At 43.6% G+C, this 12,113-nt stretch overlaps 2 protein-coding genes across 2 annotated transcripts in view; one reads left to right on the top strand and one right to left on the bottom strand.

Annotated features, from left to right (window-relative positions):
- LOC143316072 (NACHT, LRR and PYD domains-containing protein 3-like) overlaps positions 1–12,113 on the top strand; it is a 165,425-nt gene that overhangs the window by 124,027 nt on the left and 29,285 nt on the right. The window lies entirely within an intron of this gene.
- LOC143316078 (NLR family CARD domain-containing protein 3-like) overlaps positions 2,022–12,113 on the bottom strand; it is a 236,246-nt gene continuing 226,154 nt past the window's right edge. The window contains exons 4-9 of the mRNA XM_076723793.1: positions 7,471–7,687; positions 5,537–7,316; positions 5,278–5,451; positions 3,771–3,944; positions 2,729–2,775; positions 2,022–2,560 (exon numbers count right to left, since the gene is read on the bottom strand). Coding sequence (XP_076579908.1) covers positions 2,022–2,560; positions 2,729–2,775; positions 3,771–3,944; positions 5,278–5,451; positions 5,537–7,316; positions 7,471–7,687 — 2,931 coding nt within the window. The remainder of the gene's footprint in view (positions 2,561–2,728; positions 2,776–3,770; positions 3,945–5,277; positions 5,452–5,536; positions 7,317–7,470; positions 7,688–12,113) is intronic.

Raw genomic sequence — 12,113 nt, 5'->3', positions numbered from 1 at the left:
CTTGCATTACCAAATGTAATTAACTACTATTACTCAGCACAGGTGAAACCAATTTTAATATGGATGAATAATGAGATGAGACCCAAATGGAAACTCATTGAGTTTAATTTGGCTGAATCACTCAGTACTTTGATTTTCTCAGTTTCGAAAAAAGCACAGATTAAAACACAAAGTTATTCTGTACATAACACATTTAAAATCTGGAGAAGAATATGTAAAATAACCAAAGTTAAGGAACAGGAAATCACTTGTTTAAGAGAGATAGCCTGGGATCCAGATTTTATTCCAAATAGTATTGATGATGTTTTTAAAAAATGGGAGAGTAAGGGCCTCACAAGATTCTATCAAATGTACAAGGAAGAAGCAATGGATTCTTTTGAAAATACAGTAAATAGATATGGTTTAAACAAGAATCACTTTTACAGATATTTGCAAGTGAGAAACTATTTGAAGGAAAAAGTCCAAATTACATCTCTTGGAGATCTCCATCCCATTCTGAGACATATGATAAAGGCCAATCAAAACCAAAATTTGAAAACTATAACTGGACAAATGTATCAAATATTTCAGGATTACAGAACCGAAGACATAAATAACATTAAGGATAAATGGCAGATAGAACTGAAAACATCTATATCAGATGACGAGTGGAATCAGAGTCTTAAAGATCATTTCTCAAACATAAAATGGCCTTCTGCCAAGAATATGCTTGGAAGATAAATATACGGTATTTTAGAACAGCAGTGATGTTAAGCAAATATACACAGAATAATTCTAGCTGCTGGAGGGAATGCGGGGAAGACAAAGCGGACCACACTCACATATTCTTTACATGTAAAAAAATAGAAATGTATTGGTCAGAAGTCATACACATAATAGAACAGATGTTTGGGAAATTGGGCCAATTTAATAAACACACTTTATGGTTGGGAATAGGTTTGAATGGCCTTCGAAAGGATGAAGAATATTTAGGTTATTTTAGGTTATTTTAGGTTATGTTTGACTGTGCCACACGGGTGAAAGATAACAAAAAACTGAATAGTGTGTCAAGTTATTTAAATAACAGGATGTGTATTGTAGGAATGTCGTATACTGTACTGACACGATAAAGTATAAAAAAAATGTTTTCCTTTTTTCAGTTGTTTCTCATGTACCCTTGAAGTTTGAAGACTTTTCTAAAAGTCTTTGACAGATTTGTTAAACAACGATTTCCAAACTTGTTTTTCTGCTTTCGAAGATGAAACTTGACTCCAAATCAAAGTTTGAGTCACAAACAGTATCACGACATGTTATCAGACACCAAAACCTCTGCTGGTCAAACTGAAGACTTGTTGGTGGTAATAAAGTTGTTTGAATGAAGTGGACGTCTGCTAACGAGGTCCACGTCCCTCAGGTTGTCTCTGGTGTTGAGGGAAACCTGTGCTGCTCTCGCTGTGGTCACTTGTCTTGGATTTTGAAGGTTGCTGTCTCCTTCCTCATGTCTTAATACGTCAACAAACAGTTCAAGTGTTATCAGCCATCAGGAATTAGTTTGTGCTCACTGGATTCTTGGTTCAGCTCGATGTTGTTGAGTAAAATGAACCATGAAAACACAACATGAAGTGAAACAATCAAGATAATATCTGATATTTTAATGGTTATCGGTCTCCTTGATTTCTAATAATCTGTATCAGCCCTGAAAAAACCGTATCGGTGGACCTCTAGTCCTGATCTGAGAGACACAACAAACACTCACAGCAACATTCAGCTTTGATTGGAACAAGATCCAGACTTGAAATCAACACACAGCTGAAGGTTCAAGTCAACAGTGTTTCCACAGTTTAATGATCACAGCTTCCATCTTTAAAGGACTGGAAGTGGAAGAAGTTCACAAAGTAAATGAGGAATCTTTTCAATCATTTTCAACAAAGTTCATTGATCAATTTATTCCAATAACCTGAAAGACTGATGTGACTGAGATCCTGCACAGCCTCAACTGATCTGTTCAGCAGTGTTTCTCTAACAGGAGGAGACTCTCCCTCCTACAGAGGACACAGAGACACTGAGGAACCAGACCAGAACCAGAACCCAAAGCCAGGATAAAGAGGTTCAGTGAATGTGGTGTTGAAGGTGTGGAGGTGGATCAGTGAGTGAGAGGAGACTCTGTAGAAGGACAGAGTGCCAGCGGGCCAGTCCACATATACTCCTACTCTGTGAGAGAGAGAGGAGGAGGAGGAGACGGATATTCTTCTCCTATTGTGACGGACATAGTAACGACCACCATCAGAGCAGAATAGACTCCAGGACTGATCATTCAATCCAAACTCACATTCATCACTGTCTCCTTTCCTTCCGATTCTTCTGTAACTCACTGATACATGAACTCTTCCTCTCCACTCGACCTCCCAGTAACAGCGACCAGTCAGACCAGTTCCACACAGCAGCTGAGGCCACCAGTCAAACCTGTCTGGATGATCAGGATATGACTGATCCTTCTCCTCATACGTCATCGTCCTGTTGTTGTCAGACAGTTTGATGTTTCTGTTCACTGTGTTCGTGTCCAGTTTGAGTTCACAGGAATCTGATGGAGAGAAGAAGAAGGAAACAGCTGCAGTTATTGATCCATCATCTGTTGATTGATGGACAGTTTGATGATGACATCAGAGATGTGAATGAGTGATGTCACAGTTTGAAGATGGCTGAATGTGCTCTGCTTTGTTTTCATCAGTCAAATTAAAGACACACTTACACTTCCTCAGACCTGGTCTCAACCATCGGACTCCAGCAGGCTCCACCCTGAAAGGAGGAGGGGGGTCAGAGCAGCACCTCCTCTTTCAGCATGCAAACATGGACGTTACATCACTCTCATACACACATACACGTTGATCCGGCCTGCTTCTCCCTGCTGCCCCTAAACCTCTTCAGCTCTGCTCAGACACTGACAGCGACACTGATTCTCTCTCATCATTAAATCTGCCTTCATCAGCTCATTTCCTCATTTCAATCTGTTGCTGACTTCTATTCTAAGCTGCTTCACTCATTGATCGCTCTCTTGCTCTCCCACCTGTGATGATCAATAATCATTCAGACTTTGTCTTCACTGAACAAACCAACAGAGCTTTAATCATTGATTATTGGACACGGTTCTCCTCATCATGTCCCATATGTGACCATGCTTCATGTGTTCATTAGAAGTGTGAATACTGTTAATAAATTCAATATCTGAGACAAGTCATCATGACTCTGTTGTGTGGAAATCTTTTCATGTCAAACTTTCTGAAGTTCACCAGAACAAGAAGAGCCGCTTGATGTCTGCACATGGAAATATTTACAAGCCATGTTTGCTGTGAAGACCATGTTCAGTCCAATTGTTCTCCACTGATGAAGGAAAACAGAAAAACACTTGAATGAAGTATCTCAAAAGTCCTGCTGAACTAAATAGAACTGCTTCGGACTTATTGGAAGCTTGTTTTTATGTCTCTTATGAGGACAAAAAGGACATTTGTCAAACTGACAGACAGTTCTTTTACCATGCAGAGATCTGTCCAAACTGCATCAATTATGACCAACAGGTCATTATCATGTTTGTTCCTGGAGATGTTCTCCTTGAGACCTCCAACACAAATATGTCCTTTTCATGTTCAACCAGTGTTTATGTTGTGATCAAAGGACAAAGGTGATTGTTCTTGTCTCACTCACATCCACCATCAACCAAAAAGACAGACAACATGTTTCCAGCTCTTCCTCCTCTTTCACACTGACTGACTGTGGCTGCAGCAGCCTCTTCATACCTGAGAGTGTCCAGTCTGCAGTGAGGATCCTCCAGTCCAGCAGACAGCAGCTTCACTCCTGAGTCTCCTGGATGATTGTAGCTCAGGTCCAGCTCTCTCAGAAGGGAGTGGTTGGATCTCAGAGCTGAGGCCAGAGAAGCACAGCCTTCCTCTGTGATCAGACAGTCTGACAGCCTGAAAACACACAGAACAACACACGGAAGATCATCTGAGGGTCCTGCTGTGTCCGTCAAATCAAGAAGAAACTGTCTCCAAGTAAATAAATCAACAAACACAACGGCTGAATCAACGTGTTAACAGTGACCATATCATTGTGATCTCAATGTCAACGTCTGCAGTCATGCTAGCAGCTCTGTGAGGCTGCACTTAGACACAGCAGTGCTTTGAGACACTTGCTAACATAAACATGCTAAGATGCTCACCAGGACAATGTCTGCATGTTCATGTTTAGCAGGTACAATGTTTGCTTCTCATTAGAAGAAGAAGAAAAAGTGTACTTTTTTAATCACGACACACCATGCACATGCCATGCTTCCGTGAAATTGTTCCTCCGCATTTGACCCATCCTGGAAAGTCCTTCCTCCGCGGCAGACCAGGAGTGGTGGGCTGCCAGCTGACAGCGGTGCCCGGGGACCCAGGTCCTTTTCGTCAACATTGGTCAGGTGGTGATCTTCTTGCATGTTTTTAGTGGGGTTTTTTATGGAGGATACCCCAGGTGAACACGGGGAGAACATGCAAACTCCACACAGAAAGGCCTCTTTCCTCGATAAAGGGCAGCAGGCACCGGAGGCAATTAGGTAGTTAGCAGTAAAGACAAAGTACAGCTGAGGCTGATGGGAATGTCTTTAGTTCTGCAGGTATTTGATCATAAAACAAAGTACTGAACACTTTAAAATGTTGACCTGATGATGGCGCTAGATGAAACATCAGAGGATCAAAGTGATTAGAATTCATCCTGAGGGGAACATGAACGTGTGAACATGTGGAGGACTGACTGACTGACCCACATGACCATCCATAAAGACATGCTGCTGGCATGGCTGCAAACATTAAAATGTGTTTCTGAAGAGTGAAGCTTTCGTCACAAAGGGATGATGAAGGCATGTCCTTTGAGCAGAGTGCTGTGTGCACTGACAAAAGGAAAATGTGGCGTCACAGTGGTAAATCAAAGTAACCACCAGACAGAGGAAACTAGTCTGCTCTTTAGGCCGAAACCAACAACTGATGAACCCCTGTGAAGACTTGGCTCTATGTTAGATAAAAATCTAGAACAAATCTTTAAAATCATCTGTTGATTATTAGAATTCAACAACAAATCAAAAGAAGAGAGAAAATGCTTTCAAAAATACTCATGGAAAGTAATTCTGTAAGTCTAAAAACCAGTTTAGTTAAAGGTCTTTTGACAAATCATGTTATCAAAAACAACCTGACAGGGTTTAGCTGTTTATCCTCCAATGAAAATCAGATTTCAAATGGTCATCAGTTGAACGGGTTATTGAATCCTGACCTGAGAGTTTCCAGTGCACAGTGTGGACTCTCCAGTCCAGCAGACAGCAGCTTCACTCCTGAATCCTGCAGATTGTTGTGACTCAGGTCCAGCTCTCTCAGACTGGAGGACTGGGATCTGAGGACTGAGGACAGAACTTCACAGCTTCTCTCTGAGAGGTTACAGCCACTCAGTCTGCAGAGACACAGGAAGGACGCAAACAGTAAGTTAGATATCAGAGTATTTATTGATGAAGAAACTTCACTATCTCTGTACTTACAGAGCTTTCTTGGAGGCTTTGACCACTGGCAGCAGCCTCAGAAGAGCCTCCTCTGAAGCAGAGAATTTCTTCAGGTCAAATATGTCCAGATCTTTTCCTGATGACAGTAAGATGAAGACCAGAGCTGACCACTGAGCAGGAGACAGTTCATCTGTGGAGAGACTTCCTGAACTCAAGGACTGTTGGATCTGATCCACCAGAGAACGATCATTCAGTTCATTCAGACAGTGGAACAGATTGATGCTTTTCTCTGCAGAAGGAGTCTCTTCAATCCTCTTCTTCATGTACTCGACTGTTACCTGACTGGTTTCTGAGCCGCTTCCTGTCTGTGTCAGCAGGCCTCGGAGGAGAGTCTGATTGGTCTGCAGTGACAGACCCAGGAGGAATCGGAGGAACAAGTCCAGGTGTCCATTTGGACTCTGTAAGGCCTTGTCCACAGCACTCTGGTAGAAGTGTGTCTCTGCAGCTTCATGGTAGTGTGTTTGTTCTTCTGATAGCAGATTGACTCCAGACTTGATGAAGGTCAGATGGACATGAAGAGCAGCCAGAAACTCCTGAACACTCAGATGGACGAAGCAGAACACCTTGTCCTGGTACAGTCCTCTCTCCTCTTTGAAGATCTGTGTGAACACTCCTGAGTACACTGAGGCTGCTCTGACATCGATGCCACACTCTGTCAGGTCTGATTCATAGAAGATCAGGTTTCCTTTCTGCAGCTGCGCAAAAGCCAGTCTTCCCAGAGACTTAATCATCTTCCTGCTCTCTGGAGTCCACTGAGGATCTGACTCAGCTCCTCCATCATACTTCATGTTCTTCACTTTGGACTGAACCACCAGGAAGTGGATGTACATCTGAGTCAGGGTCTTGGGCAGCTCTCCGTCCTCTCTGGTCTTCATCACATCCTCCAGAACTGTAGCAGTGATCCAGCAGAAGACCGGGATGTGGCACATGATGTGGAGGCTTCGTGATGTCTTAATGTGGGAGATGATTCTGTTGGCCTGCTTCTTGTCTCTGAACCTCCTCCTGAAGTACTCCTCCTTCTGTTCATCAGTGAACCCTCTGACCTCTGTCACCATGTCAACACACTCAGGAGGGATCTGATTGGCTGCTGCAGGTCGTGTGGTTATCCAGAGGCGAGCAGAGGGAAGCAGGTTCCTCCTGATGAGGTTTGTCAGCAGCACATCCACTGAGGTGGACTTTGTAACATCAGTCAGGATCTCATTGTTGTGGAAGTCCAGAGGAAGTCGACACTCATCCAGACCGTCAAGGATGAACAAAAGCCTGAACTCTTCAAACCTGCAGATTCCTGCTTCTTTGGTTTCAGGAAAGAAGTGATGAACAAGTTCCACCAAGCTGAACTTTTTCTCTCTCAGCACATTCAGCTCTCTGAAAGTGAATGGAAACATGAACTGTATGTCCTGGTGGGCTTTGTCTTCAGCCCAGTCCAGAGTGAACTTCTGTGTTAAGACCGTCTTCCCAATGCCAGCCACTCCCTTTGTCATCACTGTTCTGATTGGTTCATCTTGTCCAGGTGGTTTAAAGATGTCTTCTTGTCTGATTGTGGTTTCTGGTCCGTGTGGTTTCCTGGATGCTGTTTCAATCTGTCTGACCTCATGTTCATCATTGACCTGTCCAGTCCCTCCCTCTGTGATGAAGAGCTCTGTGTAGATCTGATTCAGGAGGGTCCGCTTTCCTGCTTTAGCGATCACCTCAAACACACACTGGAACGTCTCCTTCAGGTTAGATTTAAGTTGACGCCGACAAACTGGAGCAAAATGTTCTGAATGAAGACACAACAAATAAATCAATAAGTGATTGATAAAGTTCAGATGAGAATTTAATGTCCTTGTCTGAACATATTTTGGTCCATCTGTTGAGACCTCAGTGAATGTTCCACTGATCCAGCAGATAAAACTTCAGAAAAATCCTCTTACTGCTCTGCAGACGCTCAGCCAGCTCCTCCTCCTCCATTCTCCTCAGGAAGTGCTGTGTGATCTTCAGAAATGCCTCTCTGCTGCTCCTCCTCTGCTCTGCATCGTCATCCTCATCCTCCCCCTGACTCTCTAAGCATTCTGGGTCATCTGAACTCAGAACCGTCTTGATCTTCTTCAGCTCGTTCCTCACAAAAGAGACAATGTTCTCCTCCAGCAGCTGGAACAGAAGATGATATGAATGACACAAAGTGAAATCATGGAGGGCAAACATCAGATCCATGTTGGACAGACTGACGGTCCACTGGTCTAAAAAGTGCAGCATGGAGATTATTGTGAACAGAATAGATGTGAAAGTGGCTGTTGTACATGTACAGACCATAAACATGGAGTCCAGGGGAGTTTGATGCTGCTGGGCAGACTGACCACTGGGAACCTCTGAGCTCTCCTGGTGGACTCTGTGGAGGAATCATGAAGAATTAGCTCACATCACGTCCGTCCACACAGAGACAAACACCAGCTGAAGGTCCTTTGAGCTGAAGTGTTGATTCCAACATTGAATCAGATGGTTTCCACTGACATTAAAGTGTTGCTCGTACTGCTGATCCCACCGTGAATCAACAGTCCAGTCTGCATTTCTGTGCAGCTTTCACTTTACTGTGCTGGTTCACCAGCTTGTCTGGTTGAGTCCCTCCAGTTCTCATTGACCCCTATAATACTGTGGACAGCATCACACAGTTCACACAAGCTAAGTGGATGCTACCTGTCCAGCACAAATTGGCAATGAGTCACAATAAAGAGAGTGAAACATGAGAAAAGCAAAGAGAGAAGCAGAGAATACTGGATCAAAGCAAAGCTGAGGGTGATTTCACATCCAGCTGTGTTTCAAATGAAAGCTGGAACGTTCTTCTCTGGACGACATGAAGGAAACAGGTCCAGCTGTTGCTCACAGAAGTTGTTCTGGCTCTTTCTTTTATTCTTGGACAACATGTATTTGTTCTTGTCCACTTGTTGGACACACAACACATATTTGAGCTTTGTCTCCTCTCTGAGCTCCTGCAGCCTTTAGTTACCGAAAACACTCTACTCTGCATCAGACATCTTCACAGAGGCACAACTCCAGCCTGATGTGAGGCGCCATGATGCCGCCGTCAGTGTCATTCTTGACTTTGTGAATCCATCAGCAGCATCAATCACAAACAGACTGTGTGTTTCCTCAGACTCTCTGTGTTGCTTCATTCTGTGTTTCACAGCAGCTGATCTCAGTCCAGCTGTTATCACTGACATGTTTGTGTTTGTGTTGTCACATGACTGAAAACCACAACATGTTGATTTGATGGAGGAACTCAGTGGAATCAGGGTTAGCCTTCGTTAGCATCTGTTAGCCTCAATCAAGTCACTGCTTTACACTCATGCAGTCATCAGTCAGAAGGTGTGTGTGGAGGAAATGTTCAACTGGAGTCAAGAGTTGAAGACTGGTTATACTGGGCAGCTTCCACATGTGAGGATACAAACGAATGAGAAGAAGAACGATGCTGAAAATAAACAAACAGGTTTAAAAAACTTCTCTGGGTAAATAACAGTTCAAAGAAAAATCTGTAATATTTTAATGTTATTAACAGTTTACGTCTTTGCAGCAGACGGTCGATCTCCTTTAAAATCAATGACACAATCCATCGACCGTTCACTCTTCAAGGACACACAGCTGGGTCCAGGTCCAGGTCCAGATCCAACAGAGGCTGATCTCCCATAGATCCTGTCAGACACAGAGGAAGACCACCAGGGATGGAAATTCACTTTTTCTTCTTCAGACTCAGAAGCTGCTGGAGAAACTAGCAGATATCAACAAGAAAAGGATCAACACACCAAAGTTTAATAAAACATGAAGCTGAATGATTTCAGTCTGTGGATCATCGTTTCATTTGTCCATCAAATCTCGAACCAAAGCAGGACTCAACGGACTGATTTCTGAGCAGATTTTACTGTGATTGACAGACAACAAACTAAACTGTGGAGTCCATCAGCACCGACTCTGTTGGTCTGTTTTCTAACGTTTGCATCACGAGACTCAGCACAAATATCCTGACTGTTATTTAGAGACGATGGTCGCTGAAGCATTTTAGTCCAACATTCAAAGAGGAAGTTTGATGGTAAAGAGACTTCGGAAGGTCCCCACTGGATTTGTGCTGAAGCCTCATATTATCCTCAGCTTTCAGTGTCCACATGTGGACATGTCAGTGCTGTTTAGGGACAGACTGGACAGATGTCCTTTAACACTAATCTAGCTCTAACCTTCATCATCATTCTAGGACAACATGGACATTAGAAGGACAACTGGTCAGATTGGATTTAATGAGGACAAACATCAGCAGTGGACAACATGAGGAGGACATATGGACATTTCAGGTCAAATTGTCCAACACAAGTTTAACACTGAGAACAACTTACTGTCTGTCAGAGACATGTTGCTGTTTAAAATGCATGAGGCCACCCTTTGACTGGTCACTCCTGAAGGACACACAGCTGGGTTCAGGTCCAGGTTCAGGTCCAGGTCCAGCAGAGTCTGGTGGGTCCTGCTGCTCTGGCCTTCAACACAACACACACAGAGCTTTGAGTGTGAATAATGATGGTGGAGAGATTCGAGTGCTCTGACATGGAGACAAGTCCTGGACAGTCAGAGATCCTGGTCTCACCTCTGAGCTTCGGTCTGGCCGTCATCGTCCCCACACAGACTGGTTTTAGAGGGACGGACTCCCTCCTCTCTGTCCTCACACCGATTCATGCTGCTGAACTCACGTCAGCTCACACACACTTTGATCTGGAGAAGAAACACAAATCATTCATGTGCACATCAGCTGAAATCATCCTTTCATGGTTTCTCCTGTCCAAATATCAGCTGCTCCTCCTCTGATTGGCTGTTATCTCGTCTTTCATATCAGTGCCAGCTGAATGCAGTCAGACAGCAGTGTGAGGCCAAGCTGCTGTACTTCTATCAGTCCACTAGATGGCGCCATGAAGCTGCAGTGAAGTGAACACACACTCGATGCCTGGACGACGGTTGACATCCACTGACACACACTGACTGAATATGACAGGAAGCTTCAGTTTGTGGAATATTTAGTAAATTCAACATGACTGAAAGTTTCTTTAGGCCTGAATGATCCTCGATCATCGATAAGTGAAGGAGAAAGTCAAATATTTACACAGGAGAAATATAAAATTGCAGAAATATTCAAGGAAAGTACAAATACTTCCAGAATGTACTTCTTCATAACATTACTTCAGTAAGCTAGTTACTTTCCACCACTGAGAGATCCTTTCAAAATAAAAGCCTGTCTCAAACAAGCCCTCTCAGGTCATATTAAAAGAGGAATCTTTCATTTGATTCTTGATCACATTGAAGCACAAAGTGAGAAAAAGAAGTGACACTCGTTGCTGTTGGAGGAGAGTTCAGAGCTCTGACAGCTCATTTAGTGACACAGTTACAGACTGAATTGAGAAATAAAAGGTTTCAGCTCCTCACAGCCCTCTGAATGCTCCTTCCTGCTGTCTCCACATCAACTATTGAGGATCAACTCGCTCTGCTTCTGCTCTTCGTCCATAGCTCACAATTAATCTCAGAGTTTGGAGAAACGATGGACGGAGCTGCAGATCGATGGCATTTGTGCTGAAGCTAAGCTAACGACAGCTTGAGTAAAAAACACCTGAAACAAGTTACTTTACCTTCAGCTGGAGCTTCAGAAGAGAAAACAAACTGCGACACACCGAAGGCAGGAAGTGAAAGTAAGGTTTAAACACACGCCCAACTGGAGAAACCGGTTTACACCAACAAAGTGATCAAACTGGCCGACAAGCCCGAATTTGCAGGTCTGTTTGAAGCTGCTTCGTTGGTTTGGGACACTTCAGCTACAAAGACAGCTGGTCTGGCTGCTTCTGCTGATGATCGCAATCAGACGACATGAGTCGGTCAGTGGGTTATTTTAGCTGTTTAGCAGCAAAAGGAACGGAGCTGCAGACGTCAGATGGATGAGACCCTCTCCTCTTCGGAGACTTGGCTAAAATGCTGCTTTACTGTGACTCCACAAGTGATTGAAGTTTACAGGTTTGTGAGTTTTGGCTTCTCATCAAACACACTTGTGGCCGTCAGATTGGACTTTTGTCCAGTGTTGTCAGGAAGGAAGCATGTTAGCGCCATCGTGTCTTCCACTGGAATTCATCTCTGTGTTAATGACTCAGGATGATGAGACATCTTTGCTCTTTCTTGTCTGTTACCTCTGAAAAAACTTTTCTGCACCCCGAGTGATAAAAAGCACCTTTATATCCAGGTACAACAATGTACCTGCTGCAAAGGTGCTGAACTGTTAGCCAATGAGCTACAGCTGGAGCCACATGCCATGTTGTGCCTTTATGAGGCACAAATGTTCCCTTACATTCAGAGACAAAATGGATTGACAGAACAATGAAACTGAATCCTTTTTTACATGTGAACCGATCAGTTTTCAGTGGATTTCAATGAGAATGTCGCTCTGCTGGGAAACTTGTAGCACGTCACAAAAAGCAAAAGGTGGAAGGAGCCATTCGCGAATCGATGAGCGCAACAAAACTCCACTTCACAGTGTACACACAACAAAACTGAGCGCAAAGTA

This window comes from Chaetodon auriga, chromosome 23 (genome assembly GCF_051107435.1).
Source record: "Chaetodon auriga isolate fChaAug3 chromosome 23, fChaAug3.hap1, whole genome shotgun sequence".
In the NCBI taxonomy this organism is placed as follows: domain Eukaryota; kingdom Metazoa; phylum Chordata; class Actinopteri; order Chaetodontiformes; family Chaetodontidae; genus Chaetodon; species Chaetodon auriga.
Note: the sequence above shows the minus strand (reverse complement) of the source record. Positions and strands in the feature narration are given on the sequence as shown.